At 35.9% G+C, this 18219-nt stretch overlaps 2 protein-coding genes across 2 annotated transcripts in view; both read left to right on the top strand.

Annotated features, from left to right (window-relative positions):
• The window catches only part of LOC307161655 (NACHT, LRR and PYD domains-containing protein 12-like), a 222789-nt gene that overhangs the window by 148617 nt on the left and 55953 nt on the right, over positions 1–18219 (top strand). The window lies entirely within an intron of this gene.
• LOC307161663 (NLR family CARD domain-containing protein 3-like) overlaps positions 1–18219 on the top strand; it is a 339467-nt gene that overhangs the window by 26681 nt on the left and 294567 nt on the right. Inside the window, exons 3-6 of the mRNA XM_079876534.1 lie at positions 12034–12138; positions 12451–12555; positions 12729–12813; positions 17996–18191. Of these exons, the coding sequence (XP_079732660.1) occupies positions 12034–12138; positions 12451–12555; positions 12729–12813; positions 17996–18191 (491 nt within the window). The remainder of the gene's footprint in view (positions 1–12033; positions 12139–12450; positions 12556–12728; positions 12814–17995; positions 18192–18219) is intronic.

Below are 18219 nucleotides of genomic sequence, written 5' to 3' on the forward strand. Positions count from 1 at the left end.
CTATTGAATATTTTATATTTATAAAATAAAATGACCATTCATTTCCATTTTACATTAGGGACAATTTTTTTCCAACAGAATGGCTGAATTAACATCTGCATAATAATAATAATAATAATAAATAAATAAACAGCACAAGGTCTTGTAAAAACACTTTTTTTTTTTTTTTTGACACATAATATTTTATTTTATTTAACTTTTAAAACAGAGAAAATAGTAGACCTAGGCTATTCAGACGATATCTGTGGTCAATGCATTAACAATAGACTCTCGGAGCTTCAAACGATCTGAGATCGAATCTCAGTATAGCCGACAGTGTTTATGTTTTTCCGTTCTTGATGCTTAAATATGCATCTGTTTATTAAAGTCAATCATCTTGTTTAATTATCAGTTGTACATTAACATAAATTTGCTACATTCCAGTTGAGCCGCTGCACGCTATGACATATCTGATGAAGGAAGACTGTCAGCCGATTGCACCAGAAAATGAAGATGATGAAGCTCGTCTTTAATCTGCTAAATTATGTGTTGTTTTGTGTGTGAATCATTCACGAGATTGAGATGACTGACAGTAATACCCGGGCCTAGCAACGGTAGACATTTTCCAAAACAGATCGAACAAATCAGAAAAATACTTTCAATACAGAATTGCTTTCAATTAAAAAATAAACAATGAAAATGTAAAAGAAAAAGAAAATTAAGTTTGAAAACCCATCGCACATTTCAAGGTATGAATAAAGTGTCGGAACAGTTTATTTATTTAAACAGGGTTGCATCGATTCGATAGAGTTTATTCCCTTTATGATGCAAAATAAGAAACATTTTAAATTTATTGTCAAAGAAATTGCAGCTAAATTAAAAAATGAAAATGGTACAAAACGAAAAAAAGTTCAAAGCAACATAAATTAAGAACAGGCGTTTTTCTTTGCCTCTCTGGCGCTGGATATTTTTTTAGTAAGTTTGGTCTCCCTCACTGCGCGCGGTCTTTCTCGAAATTAAGCATTTCAGCGTAAAAAACACCATACAGCTGATAATACTGTATATGTCGCTGTGTGTCATCCACACAAATCACGAAAGAAAAAACTGTAACAAATAGCTTTTGTTCCTTCAAAGATACAACATGCCTTGCTGAATTCACCTCACAATAAAACGAGGTGGGTCGCGAATTAAAGAGCTCTGTATCTGCTAAATTGAAATTGTGTGTGGAAAACCTTTAAATACAATCAATAAAACTACAATATATAATTTAATAAGATATAGGGCCTACTGTACATAGGCTATGGACTTTTGGAGATTTTGAGATTATCAAAAATAACTTTGCCTTTGCCTGCTCATCAGGCTGGCTCCGACACTCTCCATATGAAAGACGGAACATTAACACCTCTGTCCTGCGCCCCCACGATAAAGCATTTAAAGCAGATAAAACTATTGCCTTCTCCAACCCCCCCACAGGAGATCTGAGTTTGCAAAACAAAACAAAGAGTTTGCCACTCGTCGTGGTGTGCCAAAACACTTCATTATAAACTTCAATATTTAATTCAAAACAATCTCAAAACGCTTTGTGACATTTTGAAAAGCCGTGGATGCATTACTGCCACTGGAACCATGAACGCAAATACTGGTTCTGATTTTATTGTTTGTCGTTTAAACGTCATATATATATATATATATATATATATATATATATATATATATAGGCTATATTAACAGAACTGCTTTTGAAATTACGATTGGAATTATTATAGGCTACAGAAGTAAAGTCATTGTATAATATTTGTTCCTTAGTGTAAAATGGAAATGCATGGTGATTTTATTTTGTAAATAGGCTATAAGCAAAAAAACTATGTTTTAGAACTAGACAAATCTCTCTGCATCAACAATAGACTATAAAATGCATTAATAGGCTAATATAAAAATATCAATAGTCCAAGTTTGTTCGGGATTCGATCCCGTGTCATCTAAATGATCGTAACGTCAGTTCAACCACTCGGCCACGATTCACTCGTTGCGGCATGGCCTAATGTTTCAGTGTGTGTTCGCTCACACGAGCGAGAAGCGCTCTTCATTCAAATGAACGCGCCGCCGCGTTTGTCGAACACTGATTCAACATGCCAGAATAAAACCTGGCTTTGGAACAATGCATAGCGCCACTCTCGTCGTGGTCTGTGCCAAAAAAATTATAATAATTTAGTTTCATTTATTTCAGTGTTAATGTTTGAGTTAAAAAAATCCTCTACAAATTAAATTAACACAAAGTCGGCTGTAAGAGTCCTTTAGGCTAAGTAAAAAGCAAAGGGCTTACAGTCTTAACATTTAGGCTACTTTGCTTAAATTCGCTACATTTATTTTCAGTAGGGCCTAATACATTTGTAGGGATGTAATTTCAGTATGCTTTACCAACGCTATGTATTCAATTAAAGTTCCAAGAGGTCTGGTATAGGCTATATTTCCTTCCCAGCTGACACTAATATGCAAGTGCACAGCAAAAATCACAACTTGTGCTTGCTGCGAACGCAAGTTATTTAAGGTGTCTCAACTGTACACAGTCTACCCTACAGTGTGAATTCCTTACAAGGTTTCATTTAATTAATTTTTTTCCATCTATGTTGAATATGAAAATTGAACAGCACGAGTAAGATAGGATGCATTAGGCTATATCGAGAGATGGATATGGAGTGGGTCAGACATGATTTTGACCACTTCATTAAGTTTTGTTTAGTAGAAAACCTTTCTTTAAAGTGAATTTCGTTTTCTATAAATTGTATCTTAATTTTAACCAATTTTTCATCAACCAATTGCCTGTATTTAATAAGTAAGAGAAGCAAATATAATAGACACTAATCATGGAGGCGCCGCGCGGTCACTTGCGTTGCACGTCAGCTGGAGCGCATCTCATCCTAACTTAACGAAACTCAGCGTATGCCTCACACAGACATGATAAATACATCAAATACACAAAGCTTGAAATGTCTTCAAACGAAATAATTCAAAACGAAAAGAAAAGGCTACTCTCTGATAATCAGATTATGTCTTTATGTGCATTTATCTCTAGGTGCGTTCACTACAAATATGGCGATCGTCAACTTCATCTTTGCAGTCGACACTGTCAGAAAACACTAGTTTATTGATAAAAATCAATGCACGCATCACCGGATTTACAAATACACATCTTGCTTGTTGCACGCACACATATTATGTCGACAAAACGATATTATGATATAACGAAATATTATGTTGAAATAACATTATTATTAATAATAGGCTACATCTTTTAGAATATTTGATTAAATGCTGATTGTTGCGCTTGTTCAATTTAATAAAATTAAAACTTTAATTATGATAATTAAAATAATTGAAAATTAAATATTTAGTGGCCAAGTTTTGCTAATTTAGGTATTATATAGGCTATTATATGCCTATTGCCTATATTAAGTAGGTCATATTAAGACAATGCATATATTAAGTTATTTTAGCTGTTATGAGAAAAAATAAATCTAACGAAATCTAAAATCTAAATCTAATAAATCTAAAAAAAAATTCTAACGCCAATTCAACATGCCAGAATAAAACCTGATTTTTGAACAATGCGTAACGCCACTCGGCCTGGTGTGCCAAAACACTACATTTTAAACTTCAATGTTTAATTCAAAACAATCTCAAAACGCGTTGTGACATTTTTTTAAAGCAGTAGCCAAGCCAATATAGATTAAGGGCATTGAAACCAGGATCTTAACTAAAACGCGTTCCGCGTAATCTCTCAAAATTTATGCCACACTACTCCATGTATTTTTTTTTTTAAGGACTGCTTTTGAAATCACTATAAATTACTATGCAATTGTATCGCTCACGAGAGCTCTTCATTTATCTAATTCCTCAGTAGAATAGTAAAAATATTCAGCGTCATTGCTCCTAATATCGTCTCTATTTTTAACTTTTGATTCTATTTTTTCAGTTCTAAAATTGATTCTATCTTTAGTTCTATTCTGTTGTAGCCTTATAGGCCTATTTATATATATGAAAAATATGCCTATTAGGCTTAGGGTTTTATATTTAACCCACTTACATTTTAAAATACGGCAATTGCTGCTGATTTGCACAATGTCCCTTTGCGCCACCTGGCGGTCATTTTGGGAACGACTTTGAAATGCGGCTGGTTTATTTTCGCCGCGGTGATTTCGCCGCGGTGATTTCGCCGCGGCGGCTGGCGCGGCGGTAATAGGCATTCTGGTTGGGCACCATCTGTAGGTCCGTGGAAGAAACTGGGCATCGACGTGGTGGGTCCTTTCGACATTGGTCCTGTTAGTTGTAGATACGCTATCACATTGATTGACTACCATTCAAAATGGCCAGAGGTAGCTTTTGCACCTCATGTGACTGATCTCAGAAAACAATTAATGGTAGATGCAGTGTTCAGCCAAAAAGGGAATCCTATGGAGATTGTTACTGACAATGGGCCTCAGTTCCTGTCAACGGAGTTCAAACTATTTCTACAAGAAAGAGATGTAAAGCACATCCATACTTCTATATATCACCCGGAAGGAAATGGAGCTGTGGAGCGTTGGAATAAGGTACTGAACGAGGCTATTCTGACTGCAGAAAGGGAAAGAGCCCCTTGGACATCGTTCATTGTGGATTTTCTGCAAACTTACCGAGCCACACCTCACGCTACGACAGGAATTTCTCCTTATGAGCTGATATCTGAAAGGAAAATGAGAACAAAATTTACATTTCTTCCAAAGTGCAATGTGAATCATGCTATAAAAAAGCTGAAAACAAAAGTAATGCGAAACCAGAGGAAAATGAAAGCATAACTGGTTTCAAAGCGCAAAGCAAAGACTCCGGGGCTCAAGGAAGGTGACTTTGTATGGGTGAGAAAACCAGTGCATGTGAGAAAAGGGAAATCAAAATTCAGCAACCCTATGCAGATTGTCCACTAGATGGGGATATTGTTCTAGATATGAAAGTAGGAAGGTGGAGAGGAAGAGGTTGTTGTGCTTATGGAGAATGAAAAGTAAAGAGACCTGTTCGCTACTCGGTGTGCTCTCATTTATTTTGATGTGAATACACAACACATTGTTTTATATTTGCAAATGCTTTGCACAACTTCAATTCTGAACTAATTAAATTAACACTGACATTATCTATAAAGCCCTGTTTGCTAGAAAATATCACAGTTAATAATTTGTTAATAACCTTTTAGAAGCTGAATTAATCCAAAAAATGACTTTAGATTTTAGATCATAAAATTATTGGCAGACATTAGGAAACAACTATTCTTAATTTAATTAAATTTAATTTGCACAGACATTCTGCTCTCCATGTCTGTCAGTAAACAAACACTTGAAATGTTCTCTTAAATTAAAGTATTTTTTAACATGTTTAATCTCACTAAATGTATATTAAAGATGCAGTCCGTAGCTTTTTTGGGTTAAAAATGATCCAAAATAAAATTGAGCAAGTACATAACCAGCCAGTGTTCAAAATTATCTGCTTGCCGTAGCTCGATTCAAAACGGAAAGCTTGTAATAATGTTTTTAGTTCCAGTGGTACTGGCAGATTTCCTTGGGAAATTCGAGCATGTCTTTGCGTATTACGTCACACCTGTACACATAAAGAAGAGTCTCGGCTAGTAGGCTATATTGCGTGTGAGGATGTTGGTGGTGGAGATTTATAGCCTTTTCTCACAGCACTTGATATAATTAAACTTATCAATTTGATGGCGGATCCAGAAAGGTTCAAACGACAATCATCAGTGACAACTGGAGATTCACCTGTTGTAAAACGCGAAAGACTTAGGACTTCGGAGAAAAAAAGAGACTGCAACCGGCCCATGTGAAAACAAGGACAAATATTGGAATGGCATTAAATGTAGTCACTTAATGCTTATGTTGTTAACATTAACAATTTGAGAACAAAGTATAATTTGCACGGTTTGACGTGATATGATAAGCGATCGTTAGATTTAATCGGTGCGATTTACTGCAATGCTTTTTTCCCCTTAGTTGGTCAGAACAAAAGTGGATGTTACTTATTTGTTCAGACGTCATTTTCCGGTGAAAATTCTTATATTGGTCATACTTCCAAAAAGTAAAATCTGTGATTGCGAATGACAGTATTCACACCGGCGCGGCGACTGACAGCCACACTTTCTCCTCAAAACATTGGATTCATCCGCGCATAAAGTTGATCATTCCGCGAATAACTGCAATTGCAGATTTCGAACAGAGATGGCGACAAATGGGAAAAACTGCGGACTGCAGCTTTAAAGGGGTCATATAATGGCATTTTAGTACAAGCTAATATGATTCTTTAGGGTCTAAATTAAAAGTTTGTAATATACTTTAATTAAAAATTCTCATTAGTATTGTAAGAAAACACTCATTTTACCTGGTCAAAAACAGCTCTGTTTTCAGCACGCTGTTTAAGTGCATGTGTCTTTAAATGATAATGAGCTTTGCTCACCCCGCCCCTCTGTTCTGTGCGTACACCATTTAACACAATAACCATAACGTGTTGTTCATTATAAACGTGGGATTATGAATTATATTGAGAACGTCGTATATAGAAAACATGCCGTAATGTACCCTGAGTGTAAAAATAGCCACATTCATCGTGAAGCGTGCAGCAAGCGATTTGCAAAGATTAATATAAATATTAATATAAAGGTTTATAAAATGTTACTCACTTCTTTTTCTGGAGGTGCAGCAGGAACACGAATAGTTGGTACCGATCCTTTTTTCAGGAGCAGCTTCTTTAGAAAAAACAGCTTTACTGACCCTCGAGCAGTCTGGTGTGTGAAATGATTTGCCCAAACATGAAACCATTGATGTTGATCGTGGGGAATATTCCCTTCGAAAACAAACTCAGCCACTGTGTCTTCAGCGGTTTGTCAAAATGACTGCTGTGTTCTTTATTACACCCAAGAACAGAACACCACAATCGCTTAGACGCCATTCTGCTCATAGACAGTGCCAGTATCAACAGTGACGCGCGGAATATGATGACAGACAGGCAGCTCGCTCACGAGCGGGGGCGGGTCTGTGTTGAAACGCTCCTGTCAATTGGTGATCGACCGATATATCGGTCGGCCGATAAATCGGGCCGATATTTGCGGGTTTGACGTGTATCGGCATCGGCCGATACGCGGCTGCTGCGTTCGCCGATAGTTTTTTCCCGGCATTATTTACAGACAGGCGTCCGCAGGCAGCTCTGTGTTGCTGGAGACGCTGCAGTTCACGTGCAGCCCATGCACTGCCCCTCCCACACTAGCAGAGTGCACTAAAAAATCCATATCGGTCGATCCCTACTGTCAATCAACAATCGTGGGAGGGGCGTCCGACCGTGTGACGTCACTAGGTCGAACGGCTTGATTTGAGAGGGGGGAAACATATAAGAAGATTAATAAAAAAAAACACTGGATGTATTTTTATTATTTTATGATGGTTGTGTACAGGCACTGCCAACACACATTTCAGTACAATCAACTTGTAAAAGTGCATGTACCATTATATGACCCCTTTAAAGAAATCGTTAAACCAGCAAAAGCAAATAAAATCATTGTTAACTATAAAACTGTAAATTGTGTGAGTGTGTGTATTTCTGTGGAGGATTAGATAAAGACACAGATGTGTTTCAGACACAGTAGATCCTCCTTTACTAAAGTGTTTTCTCTCTCTCTCTGTACTTTGTGTGTCATCAGTGTAAGATCAGGCTCACATGTGTCCAGCTCTGTGTCTCTGAAGAGTGATCGGTCTAAAGAGTATCCACCAGCCTTCAGTGAGAAAACACCATCATCTAATAAAAGGTATTTTGTGTGTTTACATTACATTATTGGGTTGTATTATTTCTCCACAATGGTGTATGTGATTGAACTTGACTATGTAAGGGGATTTATAAAACACAATTACACAGGCAGCCACAAGGAGGCATAAATTCACTATCGAAATTAGATCATGTAACTAACATGTATATATCCATCCATCCAACCATGGTCATAAATGAACAAATACACAGCTATACTGCATTTGATTACTATTTGTAACATTAAACCTTTTCAAATGAGACTAAGTATCTCCTGTAGTAAAGTGTTTTCTCTCTGTTCTTTGTGTCATCAGTGTAAGATCAGGCTCACATGTGTCCAGCTCTGTGTCTCTGAAGAGTGATCAGTCTAAAGGTTATACACCATACTTCAGTGAGAAAACACCATCATCTAATAAAAGGTATTTTGTGTTATAAATTTTTTGTCACACGTTGACTGTTGAAAAGTTGTATTAACGACTTTTACGACTGAATATATTGTTTAGCAATGTTCATTGTAACTGCAGATGTAAACAAATTAAGTCAGGGGAAGATGTTGTGTTCTCTTATTACGTTGCTAATTGATAAATGTCCACTAGATGGGGATATTGTTCTAGATATGAAAGTAGGAAGGTGGAGAGGAATAAGTTGTTGTGCTTATGGAGAATGAAAAGTAAAGAGACCTGTTCGCTACTCGGTGTGCTCTCATTTATTTTGATGTGATTACACAACACATTGTTTTATATTTGCAAATGCTTTGCACAACTTCAATTCTGAACTAATTAAATTAACACTGACATTATCTATAAAGCCCTGTTTGCTAGAAAATATCACAGTTAATAATTTGTTAATAACCTTTTAGAAGCTGAATTAATCCAAATAAATGACTTTAGATTTTAGATCATAAAATTATTGGCAGACATTAGGAAACAACTATACTTAATTTAATTTAATTTAATTTAATTTAATTTAATTTAATTTAATTTAATTTAATTTAATTTGCACAGACATTCTGCTCTCCATGTCTGTCAATAAACAAACACTTGAAATGTTCTCTTAAATTAAAGTATTTTTTAACATGTTTAATCTCACTAAATGTATATTAAAGATGCAGTCCGTAGCTTTTTTGGGTTAAAAATTATCCAAAATATTTTTTTGAGCAAGTACATAACCAGCCAGTGTTCAAAACTATCTGCTTGCCGTAGCTCGATTCAAAACGGAAAGCTTGTAATAATGTTTTTTAATTCCAGTGGTACTGGCAGATTTCCTCGGGAAATTCGAGCATGTCTTTGCGTCATTACGTCACACCTGCGCACAGAAAGAAGAGTCTCGGCTAGTAGGCTATATTGCGTGTGAGGATGTTGGTGGTGGAGATTTATAGCCTTTTCTCACAGCACTTGATGTGATTAAACTTATCAATTTGATGGCGGATCCAGAAAGGTTCAAACGACAATCACCAGTGACAACTGGAGATTCACCCGTTGTAAAACGCGAAAGACTTAGGACTTCGGAGAAAAAAAGAGACTGCAACCGGCCCATGTGAAAACAAGGACAAATATTGGAATGGCATTAAATGTAGTCACTTAATGCTTATCTTGTTAACATTAACCATTTGAGAACAAAGTATAATTTGCACGGTTTGACGTGATATGATAAGCGATCGTTAGATTTAATCGGTGCGATTTACTGCAATGCTTTTTTCCCCTTAGTTGGTCAGAACAAAAGTGGATGTTACTTATTTGTTCAGACGACATTTTCCGGTGAAAATTCTTATATTGGTCATACTTCCAAAAAGTAAAATCTGTGATTGCGAATGACAGTATTCACACCGGCGCGGCGACTGACAGCCACACTTTTTCCTCAAAACATTGGATTCATCCGCGCATAAAGTTGATCATTCCGCGAATAACTGCAATTGCAGATTTCGAACAGAGATGGCGACAAATGGGAAAAACTGCGGACTGCAGCTTTAAAGAAATTTACTAAAGTGTTTTCTCTCTCTCTCTCTGTACTTTGTGTCATCAGTGTAAGATCAGGCTCACATGTGTCCAGCTCTGTGTCTCTGAAGAGTGATCGGTCTAAAGAGTATCCACCAGCCTTCAGTGAGAAAACACCATCATCTAATAAAAGGTATTTTGTGTGTTTACATTACATTATTGGGTTGTATTATTTCTCCACAATGGTGTATGTGATTGAACTTGACTATGTAAGGGGATTTATAAAACACAATTACACAGGCAGCCACAAGGAGGCATAAATTCACTATCGAAATTAGATCATGTAACTAAACATGTATATATCCATCCATCCAACCATGGTCATAAATGAACAAATACACAGCTATACTGCATTTGATTACTATTTGTAACATTAAACCTTTTCAAATGAGACTAAGTATCTCCTGTAATAAAGTGTTTTCTCTCTGTTCTTTGTGTCATCAGTGTAAGATCTGGCTCACATGTGTCCAGCTCTGTGTCTCTGAAGAGTGATCAGTCTAAAGGTTATACACCATACTTCAGTGAGAAAACACCATCATCTAATAAAAGGTATTTTGTGTTACAAATTTTTTGTCACACGTTGACTGTTGAAAAGTTGTATTAACGACTTTTACGACTGAATATATTCTTTAGCAATGTTCATTGTAACTGCAGATGTAAACAAATTAAGTCAGGGGGAGATGTTGTGTTCTCTTATTACGTCGCTAATTGATAAATGTCCACTAGATGGGGATATTGTTCTAGATATGAAAGTAGGAAGGTGAAGAGGAAGAGGTTGTTGTGCTTATGGAGAATGAAAAGTAAAGAGACCTGTTCGCTACTCGGTGTGCTCTCATTTATTTTGATGTGAATACACAACACATTGTTTTATATTTTCAAATGCTTTGCACAACTTCAATTCTGAACTAATTAAATTAACACTGACATTATCTATAAAGCCCTGTTTGCTAGAAAATATCACAGTTAATAATTTGTTAATAACCTTTTAGAAGCTGAATTAATCCAAATAAATGACTTCAGATTTTAGATCATAAAATTATTGGCAGACATTAGGAAACAACTATTCTTAATTTAATTTAATTTAATTTGCACAGACATTTCTGCTCTCCATTTCTGTCAATTAACAAACACTTGAAATGTTCTCTTAAATTAAAGTATTTTTTAACATGTTTAATCTCACTAAATGTATATTAAAGATGCAGTCCGTAGCTTTTTTGGGTTAAAAATTATCCAAAATATTTTTTTGAGCAAGTACATAACCAGCCAGTGTTCAAAACTATCTGCTTGCCGTAGCTCGATTCAAAACGGAAAGCTTGTAATAATGTTTTTTAATTCCAGTGGTACTGGCAGGTTTCCTCGGGAAATTCGGGCATGTCTTTGCGTCATTATGTCACACCTGTACACATAAAGAAGAGTCTCGGCTAGTAGGCTATATTGCATGTGAGGATGTTGGTGGTGGAGATTTATAGCCTTTTCTCACAGCACTTGATATAATTAAACTTATCAATTTGATGGCGGATCCAGAAAGGTTCAAACGACAATCACCAGTGACAACTGGAGATTCACCCGTTGTAAAACGCGAAAGACTTAGGACTTCGGAGAAAAAAAGAGACTGCAACCGGCCCATGCGAAAACAAGGACAAATATTGGAATGGCATTAAATGTAGTCACTTAATGCTTATGTTGTTAACATTAACAATTTGAGAACAAAGTATAATTTGCACGTTTTGTCGTGATATGATAAGCGATCGTTAGATTTAATCGGTGCGATTTACTGCAATGCTTTTTTCCCCTTAGTTGGTCAGAACAAAAGTGGATGTTACTTATTTGTTCAGACGTCATTTTCCGGTGAAAATTCTTATATTGGTCATACTTCCAAAAAGTAAAATCTGTGATTGCGAATGACAGTATTCACACCGGCGCGGCGACTGACAGCCACACTTTCTCCTCAAAACATTGGATTCATCCGCGCATAAAGTTGATCATTCCGCGAATAACTGCAATTGCAGATTTCGAACAGAGATGGCGACAAATAGGAAAAACTGCGGACTGCAGCTTTAAAGAAATTGTTAAACCAGCAAAAGCAAGTAAATAAAATCATTGTTAACTATTAAACTGTAAATTGTGTGAGTGTGTGTATTTTTGTGGAGGATTAGATAAAGACAAGATGTGTTTCAGACACAGTTTATCCTCCTTTACTAAAGTGTTTTCTCTCTCTCTCTGTACTTTGTGTCATCAGTGTAAGATCAGGCTCACATGTGTCCAGCTCTGTGTCTCTGAAGAGTGATCAGTCTAAAGGTCATCCACCAGACTTCAGTGAGAAAACACCATCATCTAATAAAAGGTATTTTGTGTGTTTACATTACATTATTGGGTTGTATTATTTCTCCACAATGGTGTATGTGATTGAACTTGACTATGTAAGGGGATTTATAAAACACAATTACACAGGCAGCCACAAGGAGGCATAAATTCACTATCGAAATTAGATCATGTAACTAAACATGTATATATCCATCCATCCAACCATGGTCATAAATGAACAAACACACAGCTATACTGCATTTGATTACTATTTGCAACATTAAACCTTTTCAAATGAGACTGTAGTATCTCCTGTAATAAAGTGTTTTCTCTCTGTTCTTTGTGTCATCAGTGTAAGATCAGGCTCACATGTGTCCAGCTCTGTGTCTCTGCAGAGTGATCGGTCTAAAGGTTATACACCATACTTCAGTGAGAAAACACCATCATCTAATAAAAGGTATTTTGTGTTACTAATTTTTTGTCACACGTTGACTGTTGAAAAGTTGTATTAGTGAATACCAATCATGAAACATGTTTAGATTAAATATTTGTCAGAGTATTCACAGATAATGCTTATTTCTCTTTCTGTAAAATATCAGTTAGTATTTTATTTTACTAATTTGATTACAGGCTTCAATATGAGACATTAGACTCAGACGTTCAGACTCACAGGAACCACGAGAATTTCAAAGACAATCTTCTTGGGATCTTCCAGGTAGGAAAACACATTTATAAAAATGTTTAATATTTCTAACAAACAAATATGTTATTGAACAAAGAAATGTAATAAAAATTTTCTTGATCACTTATTTTTCCTTTTAACCCTCTGAGGTCTAGGGTGTTTTTCGGGTCCTTGAGATGTTTTGACATGCCCTGACATTTGTGCTTTTTTCAGTTGCTTATAAACATATTAATGGCAATGGTGACATTACACTCTATTCAGCACAAACAGGGCTACCATAATATGTAAGCAACATGTATGTACATGATTGTATTTTTGAGAGAATTATGTTTATGCATGGTTATTGAAAAAACGAAAAATTTAAGTTTCGGAAATAAGACCACAAAACACATACTAAATATGTGTCCACAAGACTTTTGACTAATGGATGTTGTTGCCTAGAGTTTTTGCTTCAAAATGATCTGAAAATCATCCTGCCTTATCATTCACATAAAACAATACATTGATTTAAACTTTGTAAGAAATGTTTTGTTTGGAATGGCAATATGTGAATGATCATGAATAATGATGAGGTTCACACCTGAGAGAGACACTGACCCGCATAATGAGCCTTTCATTCAGGTGTGTCACTGAGCGTACCAAGTAAAGAATGTGAGGACTTATTTTTAATGCATGCAAACTGTATAATATCCAAGGTAAACATTTCTAGTTAGTTTATTCTCATACTGTATTTTCAGAAAGTTTTGGAATATATCCTCTCCCCAAATGTGACACCTAATAAAAAACAATAACAAATAATTTAATGAGGTTTATATTGACTTTAATATTAAAATGTAAAATGTTGCTTACATCTACCTTGTAAATATATGTTTTGCTATTTTATTAAACTGTTTTCACATAGAAATCAACAACAATTAAATTTTTAACAATATTTCAAGTGTAATCTTTCTTTTTAAAAAGTATACATTTTATCATACGTATTTCAAAGTTCAGGATTAATTCGTTTGAATATTGGAACAAACACTATAATAAAATCTTAGTTGATAATTCAATATACCTACTTTATTTTTGACAAAACATCACATACTATATATTTACCATATGAGCAGAAATTGGCGAACAAAAGCTTATTTGGTGTGACAGTAGTCTTTTTACAGTAATTTTTTTTATAATCTATCCAAAACTAATCAACAAAATCTTGTCTAAACATTCTTATTTCGTCTGTAACATAGGCCTATCGTTTTCATGATATATTAGCATATAAATGTTAATTTGCAGTTTAATACGTTGCTTATACAAAGACAACATATTTCAGTCGATTTTTACTCATCTCAGTATAGCAATATAGTTTGGTAAAAGCTAAACTAGTAGATGTGTTCATGTAAAAATAACATGTTTACTAATGTAAGTGCAAGTGTGAGTGAACGGCACAGATGTGCGCTGTTGTTTACTACAGCCGAAGTAAACATCTGTGCCGTTCATTCATTCACACACAGACACGTGATTCATATTTAAACAGTTTTTTTCCAAGCTGTAGTAAACAATAGCGCCCATCTGTGCCGTTCATTCATTCACACACAGACACGCGATTCATATTTAAAGTCTTTTTTGCGGTTTACAGACACTCTTGCATATCACGATGTAAGATATTTGTAATTTGTAGTGATTACAATTTAGCTCAAAGGAATTATTAATTAATTTATAAGGAATTCAAAAGAGTCACTTATTACAACCGAGCAAATGACTCGTTCGCGGTTCATTTGAACTGGCTGTAACTATCAACTCTGCAACGGATATAAATATCCGAACTATAGTGAAACACTATATAGTTAGCAAGGTAACTTAGATCAGAAGTTTAAGACATAAAATTTGTAAGCACAATAACACAAGTAATATTTCTCTTTAAAATACAAACAAGACTTTATTGATTATTCTAACACGTAAAACTAATATCTAACACAAACACACACATACACATTCATACGCGTTGCAGAAAGAAAAAGAGTAAGGAAAGATTAAGTTTTAAGAGTGAGATGATGTAATCCCAAGTTTCTATAGTGCACTCATAAGACATGGCCTGGAACGAACCATCAATCATTAATTTAACCCTTCTATCGTTTCTTAGACAGGTTATTACATTTATCAATACACCAGTTCAGTTTAAAAGTCTGGAGGTACTACTTGCTTGTCTTTGCTTTGGGGTTTCCCTTTGTCTGCGTAAAAGGGGTTTCCCGAGTTCGTTCGCTGGCTGGTCTCCTCGTGCCTGATGTCTGGGTCACGTGGTCAGTCACGTGTAGGGTTGCAAAATTCTGGGAATTTTCAAAGATGGAAACTTTCCATGGGAATTAATGGGAATTTAAGGGAATTAACAGGAATTTATGGGAATAAATGGGAATAAACTGGGAATTTTCAAAGTTGAGGGTTGGCTCTTCATAGGGAACTTAAATATAGTTGAGGAAAGTATATTTTAGCATAATCTTGACTAAAACAAAAAGATGCCATTCAAATACACTTGAATATCCATGCCATTCCTCAATCACATGCACATAGCACACTGCTTACTGCATGGCTATTGAGACCACACCCCCTACTGGCACTGTGCATGTCTCCATCACATGTACAGAAGCCCAAAGCACAAGACTATTGAAGCCACACATTTGAGCCTGTGGACTAAACAAAGTGAAGTAAGTTTTGATGATATTATGGGGAAATATTTTTATTAAATGTTTAAATTGCAAATATCACATACAAATGTATTCATCTAGTAGATAGCAAGCTGATAAGTTAGATGCTAAAGAAGCTAGCCTAACTTTATTTACCACATAAGTAGGGCTGGGCGGTATGACGGTATATATCATTACCGCGGAAGAAAATGTCAACCGTAGCAGACTGTTTTATTCCGTGTATACCGCAACATGTAAATAAGTAGGCGTGGTTAACTCGCGTGCAGCGTGCGCGAGACTGAGACACTGATATTTGTCAAAGAAACATGAAGAAAGACCAAGAAGATCCACAAAAGGAATTACGTTTTCAAAAATAACGTGATATTTTCGGGGGGGAAGGCGCAGAAGTCAACTAGAGCAGTGCAGCACACTGAAAGTTTAGAGAGACGCACATGCTCACAACGGGGCTTACTTGACAACAAGTTCATATATCAATATTCTAACGAATAGAAATAACCTTAAATAATGTATCTATCCATCTCTTATGTGTACAGTTACTTTCAGAGTGGACGTGCAAGCGGTTGCCGTGGTAATGAATATTTCCAAAAATTCCCCAGCTTAACTTCCCATGGAAATTTACCGGAAACTTTCCGGAAATTTACCGGAAATTTTCCGCCCCTTTGCAACCCTAGTCACGTGGTGTGCTGGCGGAATGAAAGTCTTTGTTTGAAGCTGGCTTTGCAGAAGAAATGTGGCTCGAAATCTTGCCGCAAAACTTAACTTAGAACCGAGACTCACTACGGAAAAGAAAGGAAACTAAGAAAAGAAAGGAAATTGAGAGGAGTAGATGATGGCTTGAATGAAGCTGTTTAACCCATGTTCTTCAGATCTTGATTTGGGTTATTTCGTCTGCGCGTTTACATGGTTCCTAGTCTGAGAGAGCGAGAGCAGAGTGCACTGTTTCGGGTCCCAAGATTTTAAACTCAAAAGTTTGTCCCACCTCCTGAAGAGATCGGACCAATTAGATACTGGCTTTCTTTGTCTTGTCGTAAATCATGCGTTATCTGGGATCTCCTTACTCTCCACGCTCTAGCAGAGAGTACAGGGGCCACAGTTTAGACATTATTACTATTATAAGAATACGAACATTTTACACAGATTTCAATCAAGCCATCTTTTGAATCATGAGAATACGATCATATTGATATGAAACACAACACACTTTCATTCAAACATCTAACAGTTATAACAATTACATGAATTATATGGGATCTAAGCATATTAGACACACATTTATTGTAGACACAAAATCGAATCATTGTAGTTGCATGATGTTTGATTTATAAGTCCGTTGAAAATTGTTCTTGAATGATTTTATGTATAGTTAGGTAAAATCTCAGTTCTCTGGTTTGAAAAGAAGAGAATTGGTTTGTTCGTTCAGAGGTCCTCAAGGAGGAGGGGGTCTGGAATGTTGTGGGCTCGAGTTGTGTCATCTCTGAACCAATCATTCTTTTCCAAGCTATCTCACATTGACAAGTTCTTCCTTTAGCTGGGCTCATAAAAGTTCTTAGTTGGGGGTTTTCGTTGGTTAGCGTAGACTAGCTGGAGCCTGATTTTATGGCCCTGGATTGGTGATTTGGGTTCTGGAATGTTGAGTTCTGTATGGAGTTATGTTTGAACAAATCACCTGGAAGATTCATTTGTGTTTGATTCGCACCCAATCCTACAATGATTAGAACAAAGCACTTAAGAATAAAGAACTTACTATTCACAATCCTCAGCTAGATCTTTTGCTCCTCGAAGTGAAACTAAACTGCAATTCTGAGGTAAATTTCCCAGGATTATTCCTCACAGCGAAGCAAGACGACGTAAAGTGCATGAGTCTGATTAAACTTGATGTGTTTTATCGAGTTGATCTGGGTGTTGACACGTTTGCATGTATTGCCTCAGATCATTTGCGTTTGAAGAGCATGCGCTCTCCGTGGGTGTGTTCACATTAACACTTAATGAGATGAAATGAGAACGACTGACAGATTACATAAACTGAGAATATTTGTTTTTTATATAAATTACTTAATTTAAAATAAGATAATTCAAGCTTTATGCCTGTGTGACTGAGTATTTGCTGAGTTACAGTTCATTTTCGGATGCGTTTCAGAATGGACTTCACTGACAGAGAGAAGGCAGAACTCACATCCTGTTTAATTTTCTTTATTTGGCAAAAAGCACAACACTATGTTTTTATTGTGAATATACAAAAATAAAAAATAGACACCCAATAGATCGAATGATCTCAACAGGAAAAAATCAACAGAGTATTTTGAGTCTTTTGCACTGGTAAGAAAAAAAAAAGACCAGATCACGCCGGCGTGATCGCCGACCCCAGGGGGTTAAACACATTGTAGCACAACTTGGTTTGCATGTTAGTCTTTTAACTGGATTTTTTTATGCACCTGTATTATAATTATTGAATAAATAGTGTTGACCAAATGTAGATGTACAATTTGGCTTAAATTATGTTAATCTGTCTTTTCTCTTACTTTTGTTTGTAGGAACTTGAGAGCAAAATAATCACATTTCTGAAGAATGAGCTGGAGAAGTTTAAGAAAATATTACAAAATGAGAACACACAACACTTTGTGAAGGACTTTATTGAGAACAGATCCGGTATCAAATCAGCAGCTCTTGATCTCACACTACATTACCTGAGAGAGATGAAGCAAGATGAAGCTGCTGATGCTCTAGAAGGTAAGAGACTCATGATCATCTGTCAGAT

The sequence above is a fragment of the Squalius cephalus genome, assembly GCF_949319135.1.
Source record: "Squalius cephalus genome assembly, chromosome: 7".
Classification (NCBI taxonomy): domain Eukaryota; kingdom Metazoa; phylum Chordata; class Actinopteri; order Cypriniformes; family Leuciscidae; genus Squalius; species Squalius cephalus.